The sequence below is a fragment of the Malaya genurostris genome, chromosome 3 (genome assembly GCF_030247185.1).
Source record: "Malaya genurostris strain Urasoe2022 chromosome 3, Malgen_1.1, whole genome shotgun sequence".
In the NCBI taxonomy this organism is placed as follows: Eukaryota; Metazoa; Arthropoda; class Insecta; order Diptera; family Culicidae; genus Malaya; species Malaya genurostris.
Window position 1 is genome coordinate 160518591 of NC_080572.1, and position 26664 is coordinate 160545254.

The 26664-nt window shown below is 35.3% G+C and overlaps 1 protein-coding gene across 1 annotated transcript; it reads right to left on the reverse strand.

Moving 5' to 3' along the window:
• Positions 1 to 25246, reverse strand: LOC131437380 (uncharacterized). Its single transcript, XM_058606681.1, has 5 exons — positions 24842 to 25246; positions 3502 to 3788; positions 1147 to 1497; positions 821 to 1088; positions 1 to 758 (listed from the first exon to the last, which is right to left on the reverse strand). The coding sequence occupies exons 1-5, from the start codon at positions 24924 to 24926 to the stop codon at positions 436 to 438; spliced, it is 1314 nt and encodes a 437-aa protein (XP_058462664.1). The 5' UTR covers positions 24927 to 25246; the 3' UTR covers positions 1 to 435.
• Between the last annotated feature and the right edge of the window lie 1418 nt (positions 25247 to 26664).

The window sequence follows — 26664 nt, forward strand, 5'->3', positions numbered from 1 at the left end:
GAATAATAAATTTGTTTTTATTAGCTATGACTTTGTTGTTCGATTGTCCATGTTAGGAAATAATTTAATATCACATGATGATTGGCTATAAAAATGCTTATTCATAATACCTTGTGTATCGTTGAATGCCTTACAACAAACTGTACATGTGAAAACATGTTTAAAAGAAAAAAAAACAGATACTTTCGACTATTGGTTGAAAGGCGACTTAACGTCGCGATTCGCACCGAATTGAGTATTTTGCATTCTGGTTTCCAATGAAATCAAAATTTCACAAAAAAAATCTTTGTTCGTTTTTGGCTTATGACTATGTGTTTCTCGACACGTTTTAACATAGAAGACAAATATTAAATATAAAGATAATAGATTTAGTCAATAATAAATAATAAAATCAGCCTTATTGAAAATGTTGCAACTCTTACAATAGAAAGGCTATTATTGGCCGGTTTGTGTTTGTATGTGAACAGTGCTCACACTGGCTCCGCTGCTGCCAGATTGAGCTGCTTCACTATTACTGTTAATTTCTTGGTTCGTCGAGGTTTGCAGCAAAATGGGTAAATTATCGGACGATTTTTGATTTGGAAACAATGCCGAATACGCAGGTGGAGGATCCAGGTCTTCGTACGGAGGTAAAGTTTGTACAGTTCCGCTTGTTGAGTTTAAGTTTGAGTGATTCAACCCCGACTCAAGGTACACCGATGGATTCTCGTGTTCACTTATATCAGAAGCGTCTGGTTTATGTGATCTACAGCAGCATTCTATAAAAAGAAAACACATTATAATCAAACATTTATAGTTCCAAATGAATAAATTTATTCACCCCATAATCCACAAACCAACAAAGCCCCACCGCATAGTAACATTCCAAGGAATAGATATCCCCACGGGCCATATTTTGAAAGCCCCGTCAAAGTACTTTTGTGTTGTTTGGCAGGTGTTTTTGTGTGGCTCTCGATGACTTCAACAGTGCCCTCTTCATTCGTTAAAGTCGTGTCCTCTCTTGCCGGCACTTCAGTGGAATCGGCATAGAAAAATGATTTAAAAGTAGTTTGTATATACTTTCTGAATACCATCTGTACGGGGTTTTCCTGTAAAGATCACTATAGGTTAAACATATAATTAAAGAAAAAAAAAACAGAAATTAACCGTGAGTTGTTTATCTCGCAGTTTGGAGCACATGGTACTGTCTTCATCACTGAAAGCATTCATCGGTGATGGACAATGCCTTACACCGTCGCAAACCAGTTCCTTTGAGATGCAGAGCAGAGGAACATCATCTACTTCGAGGCAAGAATGTTTGCCTTCTTCCAGACATGGCGGTCCATTTCCAATAACCGTAACAAGTAGCCGATAGCCTGGTTGATTACCAAGATGGTTCCACACAATATACAAACGGCCTTGAAGTAGACGCATGGGCTCATCTCCTGAGTTCATTGCTTCCAATTCACATGGATCCAATCGCCATGGAGGTAGGACTTCTCCGTGTAAGGAATGTGACTGGTGAAATATAAAAAAAAACCTGTTGTAATTCACCTTGTGATGTAATGATGCCTTTCCCATTAACCATCAATAAGTTCAGTGAAAAAAACAATTTCATTAAATTATTGATTATAGAGACAAAGACTATGTTTGAATGAAAAGCTTGTTGGATCACCTCTCATGCACTATTTCGATTAAATAAATTGAAAGGAAATGAAACCAAACGAAAACCAGTGTAATGCTCTCCAGCGTTGCTTTTTCACCAATGCAAATGACTGGCAGCTGTGACGTAATCGTTCTTGTCGCAGTGGCGATAGAATCCACACTGATCCAATTTTTGTTGAGAGGCTTGTTTTATGTGATTTCGTTTGTAGCTTTTTCACTAATGGGCGGTCCTAACGGCTATAAAAATATCCGCGTACAGAATTTTAATGTAGAATATTTCATTTCGGATTTGCATTTCATTGAAAGAAACTATCCGGATGCTGTACGGGATTCATTCCTGCCTTTCAGAAGGACCAAATTGTGGAACTCACTACGATATTAAACACTGTTCGGAACATTTTCTCGATGGGTCAAATGCGACAGGTTTTTCAATAGTGTACTATTGAAATACTTCAATGCTTTTTCTTTACACGCTTAAGTTGAAAAATTTCGATTCTATTGGTAGTTAGATTATATAAATCCTTTCAAAGATTACTGAGCTATGAGCTTTAAAAATACGAGAAAGGCAAACGCGCCTTATGAATTATCTCTTTGATACTCGTTTATACCAAACAATTCAGAAAAGTTTAAATTTTGAATTATTTGAAATTATGTCACACAATTGAATATTTTATCATAAAATTGTGATCATATTTCCGATGGCATGTAGCAAAAATTATGTTGATTCGTTAGATACAACAAGAGATATTCACGATCAAAAACTTATCACTCTCTCAGAGGGTAAATTTTGAAAAGGCACCCCATAGTAAAGTAAGTCGTATTCACGACAAAACATAATGAAACATGTTTGTGATTGGATTTTTATTTTTGTTATTATTATCAATATAATCTTTTGTAATCACAAACGATTAATTCGGTTGTGTTTAGAAAACGTTGTAAGTTTTCGTTCTCGCTTCGTTTTCCCGAACACGCAAATGCGGTGGCGTTTCTTTCTTCCGTACCAGCACGTACCGTTGCAACATAATTTTGTATGATGGTTTAAAAGTTTTGACTCTCATCGCCATATAATTTCGGAAGCGGAATTCGGATCGGGATGAAATTGCACTGTATCTGACAATGAGAGCTTTAATTTAAATCATGAATAATGAAAATTGGTTTAACTGTTACTGAGAAATCGAAGTTAGTTCCGTTTTTGGAGCTTTTCTTCATTATTACCGGTGCAATCGGAAGCGAAACCTGGGCACAATTAGTCCCAAAATAGGTTGATATATCCACTAACCAGATCTGCTAACTTGATGTATTTACCAATAAGTTATATAAAAAATTTCATCTGGTTTCGTAAACATTCGTAAAGAAATACTCATGAAATTGAAAATTTTTCACTTTCGCGCTGCAATACTGGAACCAGAAGTCGGATCTGGATCAACTTTTCAGGAACGTTTTAAAGAATTTGAAGACCACTCATTTACATCTTAGTTTGTGGAAATCGGTTCAGAAATTTCAGAGAAAATTGAGTACACATTTTCTCATAAATTTGCACATATCTTGAAATTGCACAGCATATTTAAAGACAATGAAACTCAGGAACTTTTTATGGGACCTTGATACCTTTGATTTGAATGTTAGTTTTTGAAAATCGAATCAGCAATCTCTAAGAAAATTGAGTGACATTATTTGTCACATATACACACAGACATTTTGTGATCGCGACGAACTGAGTCGAATGGTAAAGTTGGTTTACACAGCGATTGCATAGTCTTTCTATACTAGAAAGGCAAATATATTTCTTGATAGTTAAACTGAATGTATTAGAGTCAGGTGTCAATTAAAGTTAATAAATCAATTTTGTGTACTTACTATACTCAATGAGCACGATTCGGTGATATTACTAATTTTTTTGCTCCCATATTTTCTGCCGTTCTGCTGTGAGATCTTCTGTTTACTACTTGCAACTAATGGAGTTCTTTGAAGACGTACATAAAAACTGTGAGATTCTGGTGCGTGAAATTGTCTCTTACAGAATGGTTTACTCTTGTCTGGATACAGATTCAATACTAAACTCGATTCTGGCCCCGTTTCATGAACGTATTGTACGCTATCGTCATCACAGATGGATCTGGGTTCAAAGACGTTTACGTGAGAATCTAGAAAGAAAAGAATGTAATCGAAATGTTAAGCATTGAATACATTTGAAATCATGCCATATGAGGGCAGTTTCGCATGCTTCAGATTCCGTAGGGCATCGGAATATGTATTTTGAAAACAAACGGCACAGAACTTGAGATTCAGGTAACACTAGTGTAGCAATGAAACGACAATTATTAACGTGAGTGAGTTCTAGTCTTGTTCCAAAATTCACTCTGTCTAAGAATAGTTGAATTTGAACATGTGTATATCAAACTGTGGAAAGGTTAACAACAGTTCTTTCTCTATGTATTCAGAAATATTATCAATGTCTTAAGGGTAGTAATCTTAGTTCTTGCCAAATATGCATTTATTCATTATTTATTTAGTTCACATACGAGCACATTTTAATCCAAACAGACAGCACTGAATTTACGTCTAAACTCCACACTCGTCCAGTCGTTTTGTACCTGGTCCACACACCTAACTCGCTGCGGTCCACGCAGTGTTGTTAGACATTCTTGAAACATGCTCTACCCCTTGTAACAGTTCGTATCATTTAATAGAAACCAAGGATGGCTTTTATCGTATCAAAGAACGTTCGCTGGCAACTCTTCACCGATTGAATCAGTGCCATCAAAGAGAGTTGGAAATCATCGCAACAACAAAAAAAACCCGGCATGGCTCATTTAACATAGAATCGACACCAGTGCGAGAGCGAATTTCTCGCGATGACATTTCTGAGAATCAAAGGTTAGCACGCTGCTGTGGGGATCCTCTCTGAAGCAACAAATGGTTGCTTATTCTCGTTTCGCGATCCGATTCTATACAGGCAGTTGATAATTGCGATAGAATCATTTTACTATAGCCGCTTATTCTAACTATGTGCATATAATCTTTGTATAAGTTGTGTCTATGAAAATGTATGTGAATACTCCACACAAGGGTTTTGAAATATTGCAACCTAGTATGAGAATCATCCAGTCGAATAATCGATTCGATTTTCTGCGATAATTGTCAACTTGCGATTCTCTCTTGGTAAATTCCACACAGCGGCGATCATTATCAGACTGCAATTTTTTTTAAGGGCCGAGAAATACTCAGAGTATGAAGTGGAGCGAAGGAATGTAGAAAAATTCTCTCGCGGTTCATGCATTGAGAGACTCGAGTTCTTGTAGCATCTTCTACCGGATTGAAAATGTTGTATACAATATAGATAGCAATATAGCAGCTTCTGTGAAATTTTCGGCAATCACCAACACTGATAGAAACACACATTTATTTGCCAAAATTCGTTTTTATTATTCAACATAATTGCCATCAGAGGCGATACAGCGATTATAGCGATCTTCCAACTTTTCGATACCATTTTTGTAGTACGATTTGTCCTTTGCCTCAAAATAGGCCTCAGTTTCAGCGATTACCTCTTCATTGCTTCAAAATTTTTTACCAGCGAGCATTCTCTTGAGGTCTGAGAACAGGAAAAAGTCACTGGGGGCTAAATCTGGAGAATACGGTGGATGAGGGAGCAATTCGAAGCCCAATTCGTTCAATTTCAGCATGGTTTTCATCGACTTGTGACACGGTGCATTGTCTTGATGAAACAAAACTTTTTTCTTCTTCAAATTAGGCCGTTTTTTTAAATTTCGTCCTTCAAACGCTCTAATAACGCTATATAATAGTCACTGTTAATGGTTTTTCCCTTTTCAAGGTAGTCGATGAAAATTATACCATGCGAATCCCAAAATACAGACGCCATAACCTTACCGGCCGATTGTTGAGTCTTTCCACGCTTTGGGTTCGGTTCATCGCGTGCAGTCCACTCAGCTGACTGTCGATTGGACTCCGGAGTGAAGTGATGGAGCCATGTTTCGTCCATTGTTATATATCGACGAAAAAAATCGGTTTTATTTCGATATAACAGCTCCAAACACTGCTCAGAATCATCAATTCGTTGTTGTTTTTGATCGATTGTGAGCTCACGCGGCACCCATTTTGCACAAAGCTTTCTCATATCCAAATATTCGTGAATAATATGTCCAACACGTTCCTTTGATATCTTTAGGGTGTCAGCTATCTCGATCAACTTCACTTTACGGTCATTGAAAATCATTTTGTGGATTTTTTTCACGTTTTCATCGGTAACAGCCTCTTTTGGACGTCCACTGCGTTCATCGTCTTCGGTGCTCATATGACCAGCACGAAATTTTGCAAACCACTTACGAATTGTTGCTTCGTCCGGTGCAAAGTCTGGATAACACTCATCAAGCCTTTTTTTTGGTATCGGCGGCACTTTTATCATCAAAAAGTAGTGTTTCATCAACACACGAAATTCCTTTTGTTCCATTTTTTCACAATAACAAAAGTAGCTTCACTCAAAATGGAATATCTCACAAACTAATAATCAGACAGCTGTCAAATTTATACATGTATCTTTTGAAGGTTGGTACTAACTGAAAATGGTATGGATTTAATTCTAGTGGCGCCCTCTCATAGAAACGATACGAACTTTTTAGCCGATCTGTTATTCTTTCAGTTTTTGTCTCCTTCTGGATACTGAGTTCGCTGTGAAATTAGACGAGCTTGTGGTTTATCTTTCTTCGCCATTCCTTGCATACCGCTAAAGATGGTCCCAACCATATGTCAAAGAAAGTGATATGTGAAAGTGTAAATATGTTGTGCAGGCGGAGGGGATGCTGGTTTTTTTTTTTCAACATTAAGTTCCATGAACAATAGAGAACATATTATATAAAACTATTCATACTTCATTTTCAGAATTGGTTTTAAGGTGTCAATATTGTAGATGACGCACTTTTTTCAAATTGTTACGCCTTCCCCACCTTGGATGTGTTTCGTTCGATCGGTGTTGTTCTACAATCGTTCATTGTTTTTCTACATCATTAAGACCATATTTAACTAGAACGTACGTCAAAATCGTTTTAACTGCGGGGCTCTATGATTTTGGTTGGGAAGTGGATACTGACATAAAACGGCATCATAAAAAAATTACAGAATGCGAAAGTTTATATGTATGAAAGGGTTATGGAACTCCCGGTAGCCGTAGTTTAACAAATTTCAGAAAATAATCGTTTCAAATAGTACATATTGATTCAAAACACGATGAAGATTTAATGCATTTTTAATGCAAGCTACGCAAAGCAATAAACACATTTGTTAGGGTTTTCTTTTCTCCCAAAAAGAACAAACGGTTTAACACTTCAACTTGACTTTTATTTCCTTATCTCAAAACTATGTACAATTGTGTCATGTTTGACACGCATTTGAATCTCTTCATTCTTCTGTAAACACACGGGAGGTGTCTAATGGTAATATTAATGAAAAGCATACATTAAAAACAAAGTTAGTAATAGGCTAGTAAACATCAAAAACAAGTTTACTGGTCGTTAAACGGAAATAACGTATTTCATCTCAGAAAACGTCTAACGAGTTTAGGAAAAAGCTATTTCATTCGATTTAGTTTATTCCAATTAGTTTACGGTCTGAGCAACGCAGAATAAAATATTTACAAAAGACGAATTTCCATTTCAAATCAGTAATTTCGCATTACTTTACATGCTAACAGCTAGATAGAATGGTTCATTTGTCGTATTGATTACAACATAACCATGATTTCAATTGAAATGATTTATTGATGAAGTTTATCTATTTGAACCTATCCAGATCAACACACATTCGTATAAAAGGTGTAAATTATGCACAACAAATAAAAATTACCTTCATTGCGCTTGATAGGAAGGGACAATCAAACCCACGCGCCCTGGCTCAAGTTGCCAATTGACCCCAACCAATTTAATAAAACACTCGTCGAAGTGTAGCCAGCACCTAATGGTTTCGATGTTCTTTCGATCACACGAACACACTTTTATGGTTTGCAATATTATTCGGTTGCGTAAAGATGATGGTGCTTTAATAAAATTGACGACCAAATTCTGTTAGTCAAATTTCATAATATGCCGTTCGTAATATTGAATTGCTAATGTGAAAATTTATCCATATTGGAAAGAAAAATTAACATGACCTTCAATTTTTACAACTTCATCATTATTCCCTTGGCTGGAGAGTAATTTTAGAAATTGAAAAGTGCAAGTCCCTTTAACAGGCAAAATATTCATCGTCATTTGACTATTGAAGCCATACCGTATGCGTGATAATGTTTGCATCGTAAGTTCAAATTTACCTGCATTCCTTTGCATGCACGTAAGCTATAATTGATACCTTGATAGGCTGTGTATAATCGAAAACAGATTGCTTGGTTTGACAGTTATCCCACTCGTAAATATCACAGTTACTGCTCATTCTCCGAGCCAAGTAGACGCTTTAAATCCGCTTGTTATCGGAGTTCGTTATATTATCCAACAGCTATAGGCCTGGGTCTCGGTCCATGGCTGCTCGTCGCCAGCCACTCAAGGCAGGGATGCTTTTGAGATCAACCTCGGAGTTCGTGCACGGGCTATTTATCGGCAAAATTTTACCTCGTTACGAGGCCGCAAGGCAACGTTAATCCGCTTTTCAAAGAAATCTTTTCGCGACCAGTGTCGAAATGCGTCGTCGCATTACCACGGAGCTTTACCATTTTATCAGTAGCGTTCTCAAGTTGCAAAAAGAACAAGTTGTGAGATTTCAACCAAGCCGAATCCTTGGTTGCGCTTTTGCAAAGGTTAATGACCTATCCCTTGCCCAAAAAATCGTAGATGAACACGACAACGTACACGATATTGAGATCGACGAAAAGATATTCACACTACGTATCACGCTTGAAGATGGAGCAGTTGAGACGTAGCAAACGAAGACATAACCGATTTCCTCAAAGCCTATGGAGACGTACTCTCAATCCACGAGCTCGTCTGGGACAAAAAGTACACTTTTGGTGGTATCTCAACCGGTGTTCGGGTGGCAAAGATGATGGTAAAAAAATATTCCGTCCTTTGTCAATATCGACGGGGAGATAACAGCCGTGTCATACTATGGTCAGCAGCAAACGTGCAAACACTGCAATGATAATGTTCATAGTGGAATTTCATGCGTCCAGAATAAGAAACTACTATTACAAAAACACGAAGCAGATCAGGCAAACACGTCTTATGCCAAAATAGTAAAACAACCACCGCGGCAGAAGCAAATCCAGCAAACTACCGAAAAATCCAAACAGTTGAATACCACACTCCTTGAATCGAGATCTCAACCGCTAAACCAATCACATCGTATTCGAGATATCTCCCCAATACCTCCGTCGCGACTGACTACTAAAGACCTCGAAGCAAAACGCCGACAACCAACCGAAGAAGTTATCAGAGAACCGAAACAAACCAATCAACTAATCACTATAGGTGACCAGATACGCAGACCAGCACCCAACGACAGTAGAAGCGATGGCAATGATACAATGTCATCTTCAACATAGACCACTCAAGGTGAGGAACAGCAATAGCACTGAAAGATCACATACAGTTCAGTAATGTCGAGAAAAGTCTCGATGGTCGTTTAATAACATTAAAAATACAAAACACAACATTCTGTAGCATTTACGCTCCATCCGATACTGCAATGAGAGCTGAAAGAAAGAGGTTTGTTAGCAACACTCTAGCTTTCTACCTCCGTCACCGTACTGAACACGATATCTTAGCGGGAGACTTCAACAGTGTTCTACGTCAGTGCGACTCTTTGGGAAATAACATATGTTCGGCTCTTCGTATCTTCACCCAACAGACTCAGCTCCACGATGTGCGGGTAAAACTAAACCCACACACGGCTGGTCCCACATACGTAACACACAATTCGATGTCAAAGCTGGATCGTATCTACATCAGCGCTGGGCTCTGCGAACAGCTGAGAAACGTTCACACTTTTGTGTGCTCCTTTACTGACCACAAGGCGGTCACCACCCGAATTTGTCTCCCTCATTTCGGTCGAGAGCCTGGACGTGGTTTTTGGTCTCTTCGTCCGCACCTATCAACGGCAGAAAATATCGAAGATTTTAAAATCAAATGGCAATATTGGACCCGCCAAAGGCGAAATTTCCGGTTTTGGATGAGCTGGTGGTTAGAATATGCAAAACCTAAAATTAAATCGCTTTTTCGACGATTTTCCAAGCTATCATATGATGATTTCTACCGTGAACATCAACGGTTGTATGTTCAGTTACGGGAAGCTTATGACAGCTATTACAGAAATCCTGCAAAGCTATCAATCATCAATCAACTGAAGGCTCAAATGCTATCCCACCAAAGAAAATTTACCCGCATGTTTGTACATAACAACGAAACCTACATTTAGGGAGAACCGATGTCCACGTTCCACCTTGGGGAAAGAAGAAGGAGACGAACGACAATTACTCGAACACGAACGGAGGACGACGAAATCTTGCAGAGCTCCGAAGACATCGAAAGGCACATGCTTGCCTACTACAAGATTCTATACACAGAAGAAAGAGAGGTAAGACATGATGAGGATTATGCATGTGATAGAATTATTCCCGAAAATGATGTAGAGAACGGTGATTGCATGTGTGAAATAACGACTGCCGAAATTTTATCAGAAATCAAAACAAGTGCTCCACGAAAGTCACCTGGTCCAGATGGTCTTCCAAGAGAATTTTACTTACGAACCTTCAACGTCATCCACAGAGAACTCAATCTCATCATGGACGAGGCTTATTTATTTTTTTTCGATTATAGAGGTTTTAACATTGTTGTCATTCACCTCTTCGGGCCAGAAAAGTTTTCTGACCCTATGTGCGGGGTTGGGAATCGAACCCAGGTGGGCAGCGTGAAAGACATCGACTCACCCATCACGCTATACCCGTTCCCCTAGAGGACGAGGCTCTGTCGTCTAACTTCCCCGCCGTCTTCGTCGAAAGTGTTATTGTCTTGGTGAAAAAGAAAAACACAGATGATACAGCTCGTTCGTATAGACCAATTTCGCTCATCAACTACGATTACAAACTCTTGTCTCACATCCTCAAGGCTAGACTTGAGAAAATCGTGAGCACCCACCGAATTCTCGGAGACGTCCAAAAATGTTCTTATTTAAAAAATAACATTTTCCAAGCCACACTTCCCTTAAGGATAGAATAGCCCAAATGATCGAACGTAAACAAAGAGCCAAACTGATCTCTTTCGATCTGGACCATGCGTTTGATCGTGTAAACCGAAGCTTTCTGTTCGGTAACATGTGCGCCATCGGAATCAACCACGGTTTAGTCGAATTGCTCTCACGTTTCGCCGAAATGACACCGTGCCGTCTTCTTGTCAACGGTCATCTATCGGAATTCTTCCCAATCCAACGATCGATACCTCAAGGGAATCCGTTATCTTCCATCCTGTTTTCACTATACTTGGTCCCGCTATTGGCAAAACTGAAAAGTGTGTGCGGAGACGATCTGATAGTAGCTTACGCCGATGATATCACAATCATCGCTACAACAGTCGAAAAAATCGAGAGAACACTGAACGTGTTTACTCGCTTCTCTCGTGTCTCGGGTGCTATACTAAATTTAGCAAAAACAACGTCTATCGATGTAGGACTTGTCGACGAGAATCGAACGGCGGTACCATGGCTAAATACAGCGAATACTATCAAAATTTTAGGCGTTATTTTTGCTAACTCCATAAGATTAATGGTAAAACTCAACTGGGATGCTTTAACAGGAAAATTTAAACAATTATTATGGTTACATTCGATGCGCTCACTAACCCTTATACAGAAGGTGACTCTACCGAATACATTTGCCACATCTAGAATATGGCACCTTTCATACATCCTTCCCCCGACGAGTAGACACGCGAAGTTGACAGCATCAATGGGAACCTTTCTGTGGCTCGGCATCCCAACACGCGTACCGATGCTACAACTAGCAAGGGATCGCGAACAAGGTGGTCTTAATCTCCAACTCCCTGCATTAAAATGCAAATCTTTGTTAATTAACCGTCACTTAAGAGAGATAAACTCCATACCGTTCTACAAATCCATAATTTCTCACTCTATAACATCACCATATGATTGCCCGTGTCTGAAACTGGTACGCCAAGAACTACAACTACTCCCTCTCCAACACCAACTGAACGATATTCACGATATTCACGACTATTACAAAAAATCTACTGAGCCACCGAAAGTGGAACGAGAGAACCCAAATTTGGGGTGGCGACAAATTTGGAACAATATTCATCGCACACGTGGACTCATATCCAAACAAAAAAGTGATCTGTTCCTCTTAGTGAATGGCAAAACTGAACACTGACAGTGCTTGCACTGCAATGCTCCAGTCGAGACACTCCAACATAAATTCAACATGTTTTCACGAGTAGTAGGTGCATGGCAGGTTTTAGAAAGAATGGTTGCTCCACTAATAGGTGGTTGGAGGAGACTAAAATTCACAGATTTGATCATACAAATACAGATACAAATGAACTACAATTTTTATTAGAAAATGATCTGTAAATATTAGACAATTATTATAACCAATAAACTTTTACATATTAAAAATTATTTAAAAAATCACTAGCAGACATTTCTATCGCCGTGGCAAATTTTGTTATCGTGGAAAGGACGGAAGTCACCACAGGTCGTCCAAAGTCAGCTCGGGCCCTAGAGGTTATCGTTGCCACCAAAAGAATGTCTCGGACGAATCCAGTACGTTCAATGTGAAAAATGGCTATGAAACTCGGGATTAGCGATTTAACGGTACGGAAGATCGTGGAGGAACATTGTGGAGAAAAGTCAAGGACACAGAAAAAATCACATGATTAACAACCGCATCTGGGATCTACAAGTACATACATGCACACGCCGGCAGCTCAGTCATCGCCGATGAGGAAAAACGTCCCGGATAGTCCCGGATCGGCCGTCCCGGCATAGTGCGAATAGACTTTAACACGGAGGTTTATATTGGGATTTAAATTATATATGTTCTTCTTTGGTTCACAGAGCAGTTAGGTCCTACTGCCAGATAAGCGGTTAATTCCAAATTGCATGGCGTCAAAAGAGTTGTCTATAATGATAACCGATAAATTTAAATAATTTATTGCACAATCTTTTTTCATAAAACCATATGTATTTATAAATACTCGAAATCAGATTTACATAGGCCTTCCACAGGGCTCATATAGAAGTCCGATACATTAAAATCTGTAAGAGAAACTCTAATTTTAAATAAAAAAAAACCTGTTTCAATCCACCTAGTGATGTAATGATGCCTTTCTCATATATAGTACTGTGGTACTATATTCAAAATGTTTCTCTTCGATTTTTGAAAGAAACAAAAGGATTGTTTGAGCATTAACTAGTATAACATGAAGAATGAAACAGTTCTCTGATCGGTTAGGCCATCCATTAGAAAACAATGTGGGTTCACTATAATATGAACTCACAGCACCGGAACCTGAGAACTGGTATAATCGAAGTCGGTTCGTACTGCCACCAACTAACATGACGAACAAACTCTACTAGTTTTTATTCAAATTTTGAATATTTTATCAAAATTGACCCTAAGATTGGGAATAACGGTTTTGAGTAAAGTTTAGATTTTTTTACGGTTTTTGTTTGGCCTGTTTAAGTGACGGTAAATGTATGAATTCCGTATGGGATCGTGAAACCTTTCATTTGGATCTAAGTTTGTGGAAATCGGTCAAACCATCGCTGAGAAAAGTGAGTGAAATCCATTTTTCAATATATGACAACTATTTTTGGTACTTCCTGAACCGAAGACCGGGAACTAAGATAGCCGGAGTCGAACTTATTTTCCAATCACTCGGATTTCTAAAATTAGTTCTAATACAGACGATGTATTTGCAATTTTATAGAAAAATCTTCAAATTTATCGTCTCATATTTTTGGGAGCAAAACGACCCGAATTGTGTGAGGCAAAATGCTTAAGAATTATCCATAAGTTATCAATTTAACGAATAATAATGAACAATCTTCCACCGAAGCTTTCTATAAATAAGAAGAAGCTTTATGAGGGTGCATATTGCCCCGTGGTTGTCATGAGCTATGTTCAGATAATCGTCACTTCGCGTAATTTAAAATGTATATTTTTCTTTTTTTTCCACGATGGGGCCTCATGCCCCGCATATATTTCAATAGAAAATTTTTAAGGGTTTTGGAAAATAAGATATTTCATTTATCTTTCAATGCATTAAGTGAGTATTTGTACGTAATTTTGAGAAATAATGATCACGGAAGATAGTCATGCATGAAACTCTTCCGTGTTATTCTCTATAGTTAAGATATAGCTACATTTCCTTAGGGGGTGCGAAAGTCAAAAATGAATATTATTAGGAAGTCCATCAAAACGATTTTTTGACTTTTTTTGCTTTTTTAGGTTGACGCGGTTGATGCAAATGGTGCATAATTGTCCGATGGTGGCCCGATAGCAGCGCTATCCGATAATCGAGGTTTGTTCAATTTCGTAGCTTAAAGCTAAAACGAAACGCCTATGAATGTCTGCTACTGATGTGTAATTTTGTGAAACACGGTTCTGCGGTTGAGAAAAATTCTAGCTATTTTATGGCACGACCGAAAGAATAAACGAATGTCAATGAATAATTTTTTTTTTGGAAAAATAAACTTGCATCGGAATTTTGTGCTTAGCGATGTATATGCAGTTTTTACAGTCGGTATTTTATTAATACCGGGTTGGTAATATTAACATACATACTGTTATGAAAAATTATTTACAATGATAATAAATAATGATTCATGCTATTTAGCTAGTTCGTTAGATTTTGTTTAATTGGTTTAATCGATATAGAGCATTGTGTATCTCGAATCGAGCTTCTCGAAACGATTATTTTTGAAGAATCACGTTCGACTTCTTGATCGACATCTTAACAATGTGATACTGGATTTCGACTGGCGCGGTTCGAATTGTCAAATAAAAATAAACAAACCCATACACACAGCAATCACAAAAAAAATAAAACTATGAATTATTGTTTGGATATTTTCGATTACATTGATGCGGTTCGAGTACTGAAAAGAAGGAAAATGTTTGTTATACGAAATTTTGTTTGGAATAATATGACTACATCTCTGCGTATAATTGAAAACTGCCCAGCATATTTGAAAATTTCGGATAAAATTTTATATTATTTGTACACATACAAATTTTATTTGAATGTTACTACTTGTGCAAGCTGACAAATATGATCAATTTCAATCAAAATTTATCAAAAAATCTTTAAATCCAACCATAAAAATCTGTTTTAGTCTACCTAGTGGTGTAATGATGCCTTTCTCATTTTCATTTTCTCCTGTATATTACAGCAGAAATTCCCCGAAATACAATTTGAAAAGCTCAGAATATAGTTTTGAAGATTTCTGTTTCATAATACTACTACATTGATACACTACATTTGAATTTGAAAATCAATTCATTCATATGTGAGGAAAGTGAAGTGAGCTCCATTTTATCATATTTGATTATAATTACCGGTACTTCCGGAACCGAAAGCTGAATATCGGCATAGTGACATTCGATTCATTCAACAGCAAATCACTTATGGGACTATCAATGGTTTGTTTGGTTACAGAGTCTCATGGTCTGAGATAAAATCACTAGCCAAAATAAAAAGGTAGCTTAAGAACAAAGTATTCCTGAAATTGACGTTTTTATACTGAGCACCTTATCTCCGAAACCAGTGGTTAGATCCGAATGAAAATTGGGATATCCTTATGACATCTAAAGAACTTCCATCACCGAGAAAAGTAAGTGACATTATTTTCACATTTTTTGTGCATTATTTTTACATTTTTATGCATATCACCCTGTAATTCCGAAATCGGAATTTCTATCCAAATGGAATACCGGAACTTTGTATGAGACCATAAGACCTTTTATATGAATCTAAGTTTATGAAAATCGGTTCTGCCATCTCCGAGAAAAGCGAGTGACATTATATTCACATTTTTATGCACTATTTCCATATTTTGGTGCATATCAGCCTATCAAGAAATTCCAGAACTTTGTTTGGAACCATGAGACCTTTAAAACCCATTAAGACCTTTCATTTGAATCTAAGTTTGTGAACATCAAACGACATTATTTTCACATTTTTAATGCATTATTTTCACATTTTTGGTGCATTTCACCCTGGAATTCCGGAAACTGAAGTCGGATCCAAATGAAATTCAGAAACTTTGTATGAAACTGTGAGAACTTTCATTTGAATCTAAGTTTGTGAAAATCGGTTCAGCCTTCTTTGAGAAAAGTGAGTGATATTATTTCACATTTTTAATGAATTATTTTCACATTTTTCTAGCATATCACCCTGTAATTCCGGAAGCGGAAGTCGGATACAAATGAAATTCAGGAACTGTGTATGGGACTGTAACGCCTTTCATTTGAATCTAAGTTTGTGAAAATCGGTTCAGCCATCTCCGAGAAAAGTGAGCGACAATATTTGTCACCCACACATACACACTCACACACAGACATTTGCTCAGCTTGTAGAGCTGAGTCGAATGGTATATGACTTTCGGGCCTCGGTTCAAAAGTCTATATCAGAAAGGCAAAACTAAGAATTTTCGAGATGTTCAAATAACACTCAATCTCAATTCTTCGAAATTCATATTCCATTTCTAAATTATTGATTAAAATTAATCAAATATACCGTAGAAAACAACAAAAACATTAAAGGTAATTCAGATTAGAGTGAAATAAATCTAAATAAAATTTTCAGTTGTCATCATGCCAAACATAAACTGGAACACAAATGAGTCAAAATTGTTTAGTCAATAAAATTTTCTACTATTTTAAACTTTCTGCATTGGGAAATCTTTTTCCACATCACCCACTTTCCTACACCTTTTCCCACAATTCGTTTTAGTAACGTTTTCCGTCCATTGGTTCCAGAAATTTGATAACAAACTACGGTTACTGGGCATAGTTCAGTTCCACATACAGGCGCGGCATTTATGGGGGGCAAGGCACTTTTCGCTCCCCCCCTCCTAAAAATTTTATTGGTGGGCCACGCCCCCCCTCCCACCAATATTTTGGCAACTGGAATAATTGAAAATTTGATCAAGATAATTTATGATATCACACTTTTTTTCTGCAATCTCTATAATTCATCTCCGTAGTCGTAAATATTTCCTAACTAATTTAATACAATTTTTAATCTAATTAACTACAATGTTGAAAGTGCCACACGATGAGACACAAAACATTTACACTATCACAATAGTTGAGTTTATTGTGCTATTTTTATTCTGTATATTTAGTATAATAAAATTGAAACAGAAGGTCAAATTCCACTACAGGAATGTGTAATACCAAGGCAAGCATTTATTTACAAACTATCTAGGAACTATTGTCAAATTAGAGCGTTTTTGCCTTTCTCATATTTTACTTAACTGAATGGTATCCAACAGCACCCACTCGAACACTTTTGGAGGCAACTAAGGATATTAACTCAATTTTGGCAATGATTTTGTACAACGCCCCAATTTCCAATTGATAATGCTACATTGTAGTTTTATTACAACAGGTGAGCAAACGACAGCTGTGAAGTCAAAATGAGACACGATACATGCCTCAAGCAAGCATATATATATATATATATATATATATATATATATATATATATATATATATATATATATATATATATATATATATATATATATATATATATATATATATATATATATATATATATATATATATATATATATATATATATATATATATATATATATATATATATATATATATATATATATATATATATATATATATATATATATATATATATATATATATATATATATATATATATATATATATATATTTATATATATATATATATATATATATATATATATATATATATATATATATATATATATATATACATATATATATATATATATATATATATATATATATATATATATATATATATATATATATATATATACATATATATATATATATATATATATATATATATATATATATATATATATATATGAGATCTAGGTTTTTAAGCTCATAACGCGGAAACGAAAAAGGTCATATAAGCACTGCACGGAACAATAATTCGCTTTTCTACGGTTTACTTCATTCAATACTCATTAATAGCAAACACACCAAGCACCGTTTGTTATCGTGATTCATATACTTTTGGGAAGGTGCTTGAACTTCAGTTATACCGGTTGCGATTCGGTTGCATATGTATGTGCTGAAAGGAATAGTAAGGTTCTGAAGACTGATCACAAAAATTAGTTTTTTTTAATGTCATTAATTTTTTTTTGCCTGCCAAACTCCCCCACATCAAAAAAATTACAAGGTTGGATGCATGACACGACCGAGCACAATTTCATTAATAATGAAACAATTCGAAGGCTTCTATAATAAAAACATTAAAAACAAAAATAAAGATGATGGTGGATGCACTAAACTAAAAACTTATTTAAGTGATCAATTAGAATTAAAGCGTTCAGATTGTTTGCGAATGAAAAAAATTGATAATTAAATTCTTTCATAATAATTGATTTTTTAACCTATCCCACATTCTTTGTATTGTAAAGTTTTTTGACCTCGAAAACCCTGTTTTAAGCCACCTAGTGGTGTAATGATGCCTTTCTCATATCAATCATCTATAATACTGTGGTATTCTTCAAAATAATTTTCTTCGATTCGTAAAAGAATAACCGAAAACGGTTTTGGTATAAAATTTTCAGCACTCTTTACCCTATATTTCCGAATCGGATACGAATGATATTCAGAAATTACGTGAAAATCGGGTGAGCCATCTATGAGAAAAGCTAGGACACATATTTTCATTTTTTTGCACATTTTACCCCATAATTCCAGAACCGGAAGTCGGATCCAAATAATATCTTGCAATTCTTCATGGGACCACAAGACCTTTTATTTGAATCTAAGTTTGTGAAAATCGGTTCAGCCATCTCCGAGAAAAGTGTAAATAAACGTTACATACACACATACGCACATACACACACAGATATTTTGCGTACTCGACGAACTGAGTCGAATGGTATATGACACTCGGCCCTCCGGGCCCCGGTTCAAAAGTCGGTTTTCACAGTGATTGCATAACCTTTCTATAAGAGAAAGGCAAATAGAAATAATTACTTAATTACAGCTAAAAAAGCTATTAACTTTATTCAGTTTACCTACTAGGGTTAGCGTGAGCCCGCCACCCTGTGTGTTTCACTAAATAACCTTTATCCAATTCAATTAACAACATAGATTATTCCTTTATTTCGGATTTTCAATACTTCAAAACACATTGGACTCACTCAGACGCGTACCAAGAAAAAAATTGTTGGGTGTTTTCATAATGTAGGGGAGACCGGAGCTAAATTGAACATTTTTTTAAAAATTGAAAAAAAGAGAACATACAATAAAACTGGGTTTTACCCAAGTCATCTCTACCGCGATATATCTAAACGCGTTTACAAAGTCAATCCATGAATCGAAATAATAACAGGGTTATAAAATATTTAAGCTGTCCGGTTTAACCACGTATCCGGTCTAGCCCATGTCTCCCCTAATTTCGGTTGAACACCTAACCACCCCCCAACCCCCTTTCCTTGAACACGCGCCTGAACTTACTGTAAGCTTTCAAATATCAAATAATGATATAAAATACAAAACGAGCATCGCCACGAAAGAACGGATTTAATTTTTCTGCTTAAAAAATTAAGCTCCTGGCGCTAAAGTAATAATCGAGTCTCCTTTCAAACCATCTAATAGGGAAACGGGGTAAAACGCATAATGCAACTGTTATATGTAATTTTTGAACATCTTTGTCAATGCTTTGTTTTTCAAAAATTAGTTCTAATACAGGTTATCGTCCCATGCTTTTAAGGGCAAAATGACTCGAATTGTGTGAGGCAACCAACTTAAGAATTTACTTACAAAAATTGTGTATAGGTTATCAATTAATGAATAATCGAACAATCTTCGTCGTCCACGGACGAGTTCATCTCGGGAAGGCGGTTCAATGCAAGGGATCTCACAAGCCAGTTGTCAAATGTTCGAACCCCGACCTAGAAGGATGCTTGGTGTCAGTAGAATCGTAGCACCAGGTACTTTTACATGCGGGAAAATTCAAAGATCATCTAAAATCGTTACAAAAAAAATTTCTCGATTTTTGTTCAAACCGCAATATTTCGAGAACCGTAGCATATAGAAAAATTCTGATTAACATTTTTTTCATTGGAAATTTTGCGTTCTTATATAAAATTTTGCATTGATTTTCAAAAACTTACATTATTTTGAAAATATGTAACATTCTCAAATATTATTCTCCATTCTAGAAATTTGACAGTATTTTACTTTGGACTCCAGCTACAACATATCGAAAATAAAAAAATCAAAAATTCTTTTTTTTGAGATATTTGAATTTTAAGTGATCATTTTAAAATAAAAATGAAACAAAACAAATTTTTCAATAGTACTAAATTTTTTACAGCAGAAGACATCAAATCGATCGGACCCAAGGGATTTTTGCTTAATCCCTTCTCAAAAATAAGACTAGAGTAAAAGGGGCAAATTGATGATGCAAATTGTTTCGTTTGGCCATGAATAACGCTTATGCAAAATTGGAGCCAAATAAAAAATACAAAAATTAAAATTCAAATAAAATCTGTCATTTGCGGTGAAATTGCTCCAAATCTAGAATCAGAGGAAGATGAAAATATTGAAGGTCATCTCCTCAAGGAGCAGTTAAGAGAAAGGAGCTCTTCCCAAATCACCCAAGAAGAAACCTAAAATTTCACCATCAAAAATAGGATCCACGTGTGAAACGAAAAAAAGTCAAATTCAAAAACAAAAACTTTGCCTCCTAGTTTTGCAATCCAGTAACTAGTACAAAAACGTGCTTAATTCATCTAGCAGTGAGATGATACCTTTTTTATCAGTACGCATGTATTTTTTACATGACTATTCTTCGGTGTATTTAGTTTTCATGCTTTTAGTTTTATTCTATTGGTGTTTTTAGTTTTATTCTACTGACCGTCCTTCTAAATGACAGTTTGAAATTTCAACCACTCATTATCCTGTAAGTTCGGAAAAGCAAGTCGGGTCGACAAGAGAAATTGTATGAAACCATAAAATTATACCTTTGAATCTGAACGTGCGACAATCGATTAATAATTCCATGAGATGTTTTTGGTCATGATTCACGGTACTTCCAAAACCGATATTCAGGAACCAGCATGTTCGTATGTCCAAAAAGTAGTAAAATGAATAAATTGGAATAGTTTTTATCCCAACTTTGATTTTTTTTTTGTATCGTCATATTCTACGATGGTTTGAATTTAGAATTACTATAAAAATGTCAATTCAAGAATATTTTTGTCTTTGTCATATAGAAAGGTTATGCAATAACTTGAAAAATTGACCCGGAGGGCCAATTGTCATATAACATTCAACCCTGAGCTGAGCAATATATATATATATATATATATATATATATATATATATATATATATATATATATATATATATATATATATATATATATATATATATATATATATATATATATATATATATATATATATATATATATATATATATATATATATATATATATATATATATATATATATATATATATAAATATATGTATGATTTTGACAAACTTGAATTCAAATGAAAGGTCTCACGGTTCCATACAGAATTCCTGAATTTCAGGTACAGTGCAGTAAATATTGTACACCACCACTTAAACCGGCGAAACAACTTTTCTAAACTGGACTCAAAGCTACACAAATCGATAGACATTATTAGTAGGCAGCTAAACAAACCGATTTTGGCTATACTGGTTCCCGGTTTTCGATTAACGAGGGTAGATAATAGTCATATGCTCAAAAATGGATCTTACTCACTTTTTTCAGAGATTTCAGAACCGATATTCCCCATCTTAGGGTCGAATGAAGAGTCTTATGGTCCTACCAAAAATTACTGCATATTTTTAGATTCTACAGAAATCTAAACCGTTGCTTAGAGTACGATGGCAAAATCGCATAAAATCTTCAAAATTTGAATAAAAACAAGTAAATTTTGTTCGTCATGTTAGTTGGTGGCCGTAAGAACCGGCTTTGATTATATCTGTTCTCGGGTTCCGCACGGAACCACCCGCGATCCCATTTCAACCAGAATATTAGTTGATTTTCTGAATTCGATTGGTTAAAATTTGGTACAACTAATCGATTGTTGTTTTAACTAAACTGTCATTTTTGTTTTTCGATTAGCAGAAACGATGGTTGAAACAACTAATTTAACTGTTTGAAAAAAAATGCTGTCAATTAGTGAGGACACATACCTTTCAATTTCAACAAATATTTAAGTTGAAATAACTGGAGTTGTTATTGAAACAAAATTCTGTTAGTTGAAAAATAAATCAGCTTTATTTGTTTTAGACATTGCAAATAGTTGAATCAACTCGAACAATGTTATTGATTTGCGAAAATAATCAAAATATACTTACTGATACACATCATGATCTATTTGAAATAAGTTCGGTATATTGAGATTACGAGATAATCATTCATTAACATTGTCTAATTTGTCACCAAATATTTTTCATCTTAAACAAGGTTAACTTTATCACAACACCGCTGTTAGATAAACCCTTGTTATTATAAATTTCTCAAATCGGATGAACACAATTTCACCAAACGCTTTAACCATCGATGTTGTTTTCATTGACATTTTGAAGCGACGCGAAAAAATTTCAACTAAAAAAGTTGTTGATTTTTCAATGGGATTATTGTTGTGCTTTCAACTGTCTCCGGCATTTGACAGCTTTCAAAACGACATATTTTTCAACTACTTGAATATATGCAAATCAAAAACCATATTGGTTGAATCAAAAAGAAATTAGTTAAATCAACTATCGCAAAAATCAAAAACTGCGATATCGCAATTTTATGATCGAAGGGTTCTCCGTGCGGTGTTGTAAGTACATATTATAGTGAACCTACTTCGTTTTCTTAACCCATTATGTCCTAGCGTGTGATATATCATACGCAAAACTTCACATATTTTAATGCATGTTTACTTAAGAAGTTTAGTACCTAACAGCTTTACAAGAGCACTAGTTGATGGTTTACACTTCTGATTTTTTTGTATATTAAAATTGTTCTCAAGTGTCAATGTTTTATTTGTATTATAACCTTGCAAAGTTCACACAAATGACTAAAGAAAAGTAAGCAACATATTTCAGTGAATATTATGTTCGAAACCATAGGTAATGGTTCCATCTTTTGACAAACCATTGCAAAATATTCAAATTAATTTTTTCAGAAGTGAAACTCCAAAAATATATGTTAAACAATAAAAAAATGTTGTTAACATTTGAATGTATGATATATCGTACGGTGGGATAATACAGCAGTATTTTTTTCCAAAGCATATCGTTAACCGATAAACTCGAGCATCAGAGTTTATGATTAGTTGAAGTCTTTCGAAAATCTCTTGCCATCAGCAAATCAAATCCATTTTGTTATATCTTCGAAGTGTGGAATATTTAAAAACATGACTGCAAAAAATAGTGCTAAGGATTGGGACCCTTTAAGATTTGACGAACACGTGGATATGGAGTAGAACTCTAACTTAGAAAAGTAAGTATGAATACCTCAAAAACTTATTATTCATTGGGAACACTATGAAATGAGCTTACGATACTCCCAACAAATCGTACAAATATCACAAATATCATACAAATACAAATAGGTAATTCATTTTCCTAAAACTGAAGAAATGGAAACAAATGAAGTTGTTTATTTCAGCTTACAGTACAATATAAACAAATAATATTATCAATAAAAATCCGCTAAAACTCGAAACTAAGGTATATTTTGGACAAAATGCACTGAATCTTTCCATTTATATTGTGCCTCCATCTCCGATAGTACTTCTACCGGTACTATTTAAAAGACATTGAATCGTATATATAAATACAACTTAACGTATAGACATATCTCTTATTATTTTGTTGCTACTGTATTGCCCCAGCGTATGATATATCATACATAGGATAATTTCGTTTGGAAAAGATTTCTAATATTGATTTGGCATTTCCCAACATCTTCTACACAAAATAAGATGGTATTGATGATATTTGCTCATTTGGTTCAAATTTGGGAACCCCTGGGTTATAATGGGTTAAGGATGAGCTACGCGAGCAAAGCACTGTTTTATTCTGTATATTTTAATACACAGCAAAAAATTATGAAATTACAGGTGATGCAAATCCACATATGACACAATTTACAAGAACGTAATCCGTGAAACGACTGAATTTGACAAGAATGATATAAACATATAAACATCCAACATATCTCGCCTTCAAAGCAAGCGTGTAAATTTACATTTACATTTGTCGAATATAAGTTACACTATTCCACCCTTAACATTTAATCAAATATTGAGATATAAAATCAAATGAGAGATCAAATGTGGATGCATATTTATTTGACTGGAGTGTTTATCATTTATTTGACTGGAGTGTTTTTATTCTACTGTTAGAGGAAGAAAATAGTTTTTGTTATAGTTGATTTAGCAAACCAACAGCTAAAATTTCTCTCTTTGTATCATAACTATTTTCATCTCTATTTCTGTCGGCAATTTATATTTCTTCGTTCGAATCTAATAATTTCTGTTCCGATGAAATCCATATTTTCACTAATCAAGAGAAAATAAAATACACAAACACTATCATGATTGGCAAGACTACCAATCATTTGATGAGAATTCATCTGATGACCCCTTAAGTAGACCTACTAGAAACTGTACAACATTGTTTCGCGAAACACCACCGTTAGTATTGGCTTTCCACTTCCGATCTTTTCTGTATTTTCTTTCAATTACATGCATTCGAGTTATTCCACCTTCCGTCGTCAATCGTAAACATCGCAATATGAGTCGGAAAGATGTCACCTACGCGGTTTTCTCAACACATTGAACGTGGTTATCCGGAAAAAAAGTTAACAGTTGCTCTGTCATTTATTTCCAGTTCATCCCATGGAATAAGAAATAGACACAAAAATACATCGCCATGTGAGAACTTACTTGTGGAAGCAGATGTACAGATCACCAGCTGCGTGAAGAGCGTAAAAATAGACCAATGAACCACCATAAGCTTGTAGAGCACCATTTTCCTTTTCTTTTTATTTCACTCGATCTATACTTCCGCAAATATACACCATCAACAGTTCATTAATGGTCCTTCGATACAACATTGACCGTTAGTTTTAACTATAGTGTCAATTGTTTTACGCGACATTAGTAATCTATCATTTACTGCATGAAAAGTATACTTCTCAACAGTTTTCGATTCAATGAATTTCTCTTAACAATAATTTAGAAACACGTACACGATTCAGCTGCTGGAAGATTTCACCGCAATAGCAAATGCGAACGCATCGATGATAGATCCACTTTGAAACTGAACCCTGCATCCAATAGACGAGGGTGATTCAAACTGAAGCACTCGGATAAACATACTGCAAAAGCAATCACACTACAACTGCTGAGATATAACCGTACCGTGCATGAAGATGTGAACAAAAGAAACCAAACTACTACAACCCGGTTTGGCTGCAGACTGATAAAACTATCAATTTGAAAAAGACAGGATAGATACAATTACAGTAAGGGTAAGTTTTGTTGATATTTCGCCCACTGATATTGTAGAAATATCATTATTAAAATAATATTGAATATATTCGTGGCTGATGCAAAAAATAGAAAAAAACGTATGAAAAAGATCCGCATAAAAAGAGACTTGAGTGTAAAACTGCTTCTTTCAACTTTGCATCTAATAGAAATGAGTCAAAGCTGAGCTTAGTATCTCGATCAATTAAAAATCCATCTTGTAGATTTGATATTCGAGTACTCTGGTTTTACAATTACTATATAAATATATAAAAACAAAAATGTTAGAAATGTAGACTTTCGAGCGGAAAAGGAAGGAGAGTCTGTAAAAGTTTACGAAAGGGATGGAGGAGGTTTAGTACTGACAATTTATAAAGGAACCTTTTGTAAATAGTATAGTAGATTGTTTATTTGTCGGATAAATTTAACCCCCATTAGATACAACCTGACACTAACATCAAATCAAGCCCAATAGTATCAAAACTGTGTAGACCAGTACCAGTAGTGGAACTACTCACACGATCAGAGTGCGTGTGTGCTGAATGGTGGATAGATGAATATAGCTGTAGTGTGCGTGCATTTTAATACCGCTATGAAACATATGCTTTCACAAAACGATCATTTCGGCTCTCTGTTCATACTCACAAAACGCGCTTCTTCGAGGCAAACGTTACAATCCGTATCCATTTTCACAGTTAGAACATCTGATTCAGTAACGTCTGTGAATGTTTCTGAACATGCATATTTAAACCGACTCCATACAATGCGAGATGCATGTATGTTTGCAACATAAAACCAACATTGAAGGTAGTAACACGATCGATAAACAAAGGTATGTAAGCGGGTCGTGTGCGTACGATCACGTAGCTTGAAGAACATACCCATGAGTCAAGTCATATGAAAGATCTAGCAAGATCAAGGTTACCGGCCAGTAGGTCAGAGCAGCAGTTTGCTGGAAGATAAGTATTATTTTATTAAGTATTGAGGAATTTTTGTTGTCGTCTTGTGCGTAGTTCTTAATTATAGGTTCCATAAGCGTAATTTTTAAGCTTCAAACGTTTTGAAATGACCAGGAATTGATTATTTCAGTGCTTGTTTTAAGAAAACTCCAATGATTGATTTCTTTTATTATTATACTAATAGAAATACTCGGCGTTGAACGGAAAAATGTGGTGCATTTTAATTGCTAAAATTCCTTGTTCTCATTCTAATACTTAAAATAAGTCGAATGAAACGTT

Excerpts from the sequence above, each read along its gene's own strand:
- LOC131437380 (XM_058606681.1), bottom strand. The coding sequence starts at position 24,926 with ATGGTGCTCTACAAGCTTATGGTGGTTCATTGGTCTATTTTTACGCTC. Across the intron at positions 1,498-3,501 it reads AATCGTGCTCATTGAGTATA|TCACATTCCTTACACGGAGA; the intron begins GTAAGTACACAA and ends ATATTTCACCAG. Across the intron at positions 1,089-1,146 it reads TGCGAGATAAACAACTCACG|GAAAACCCCGTACAGATGGT; the intron begins GTTAATTTCTGT and ends TGATCTTTACAG.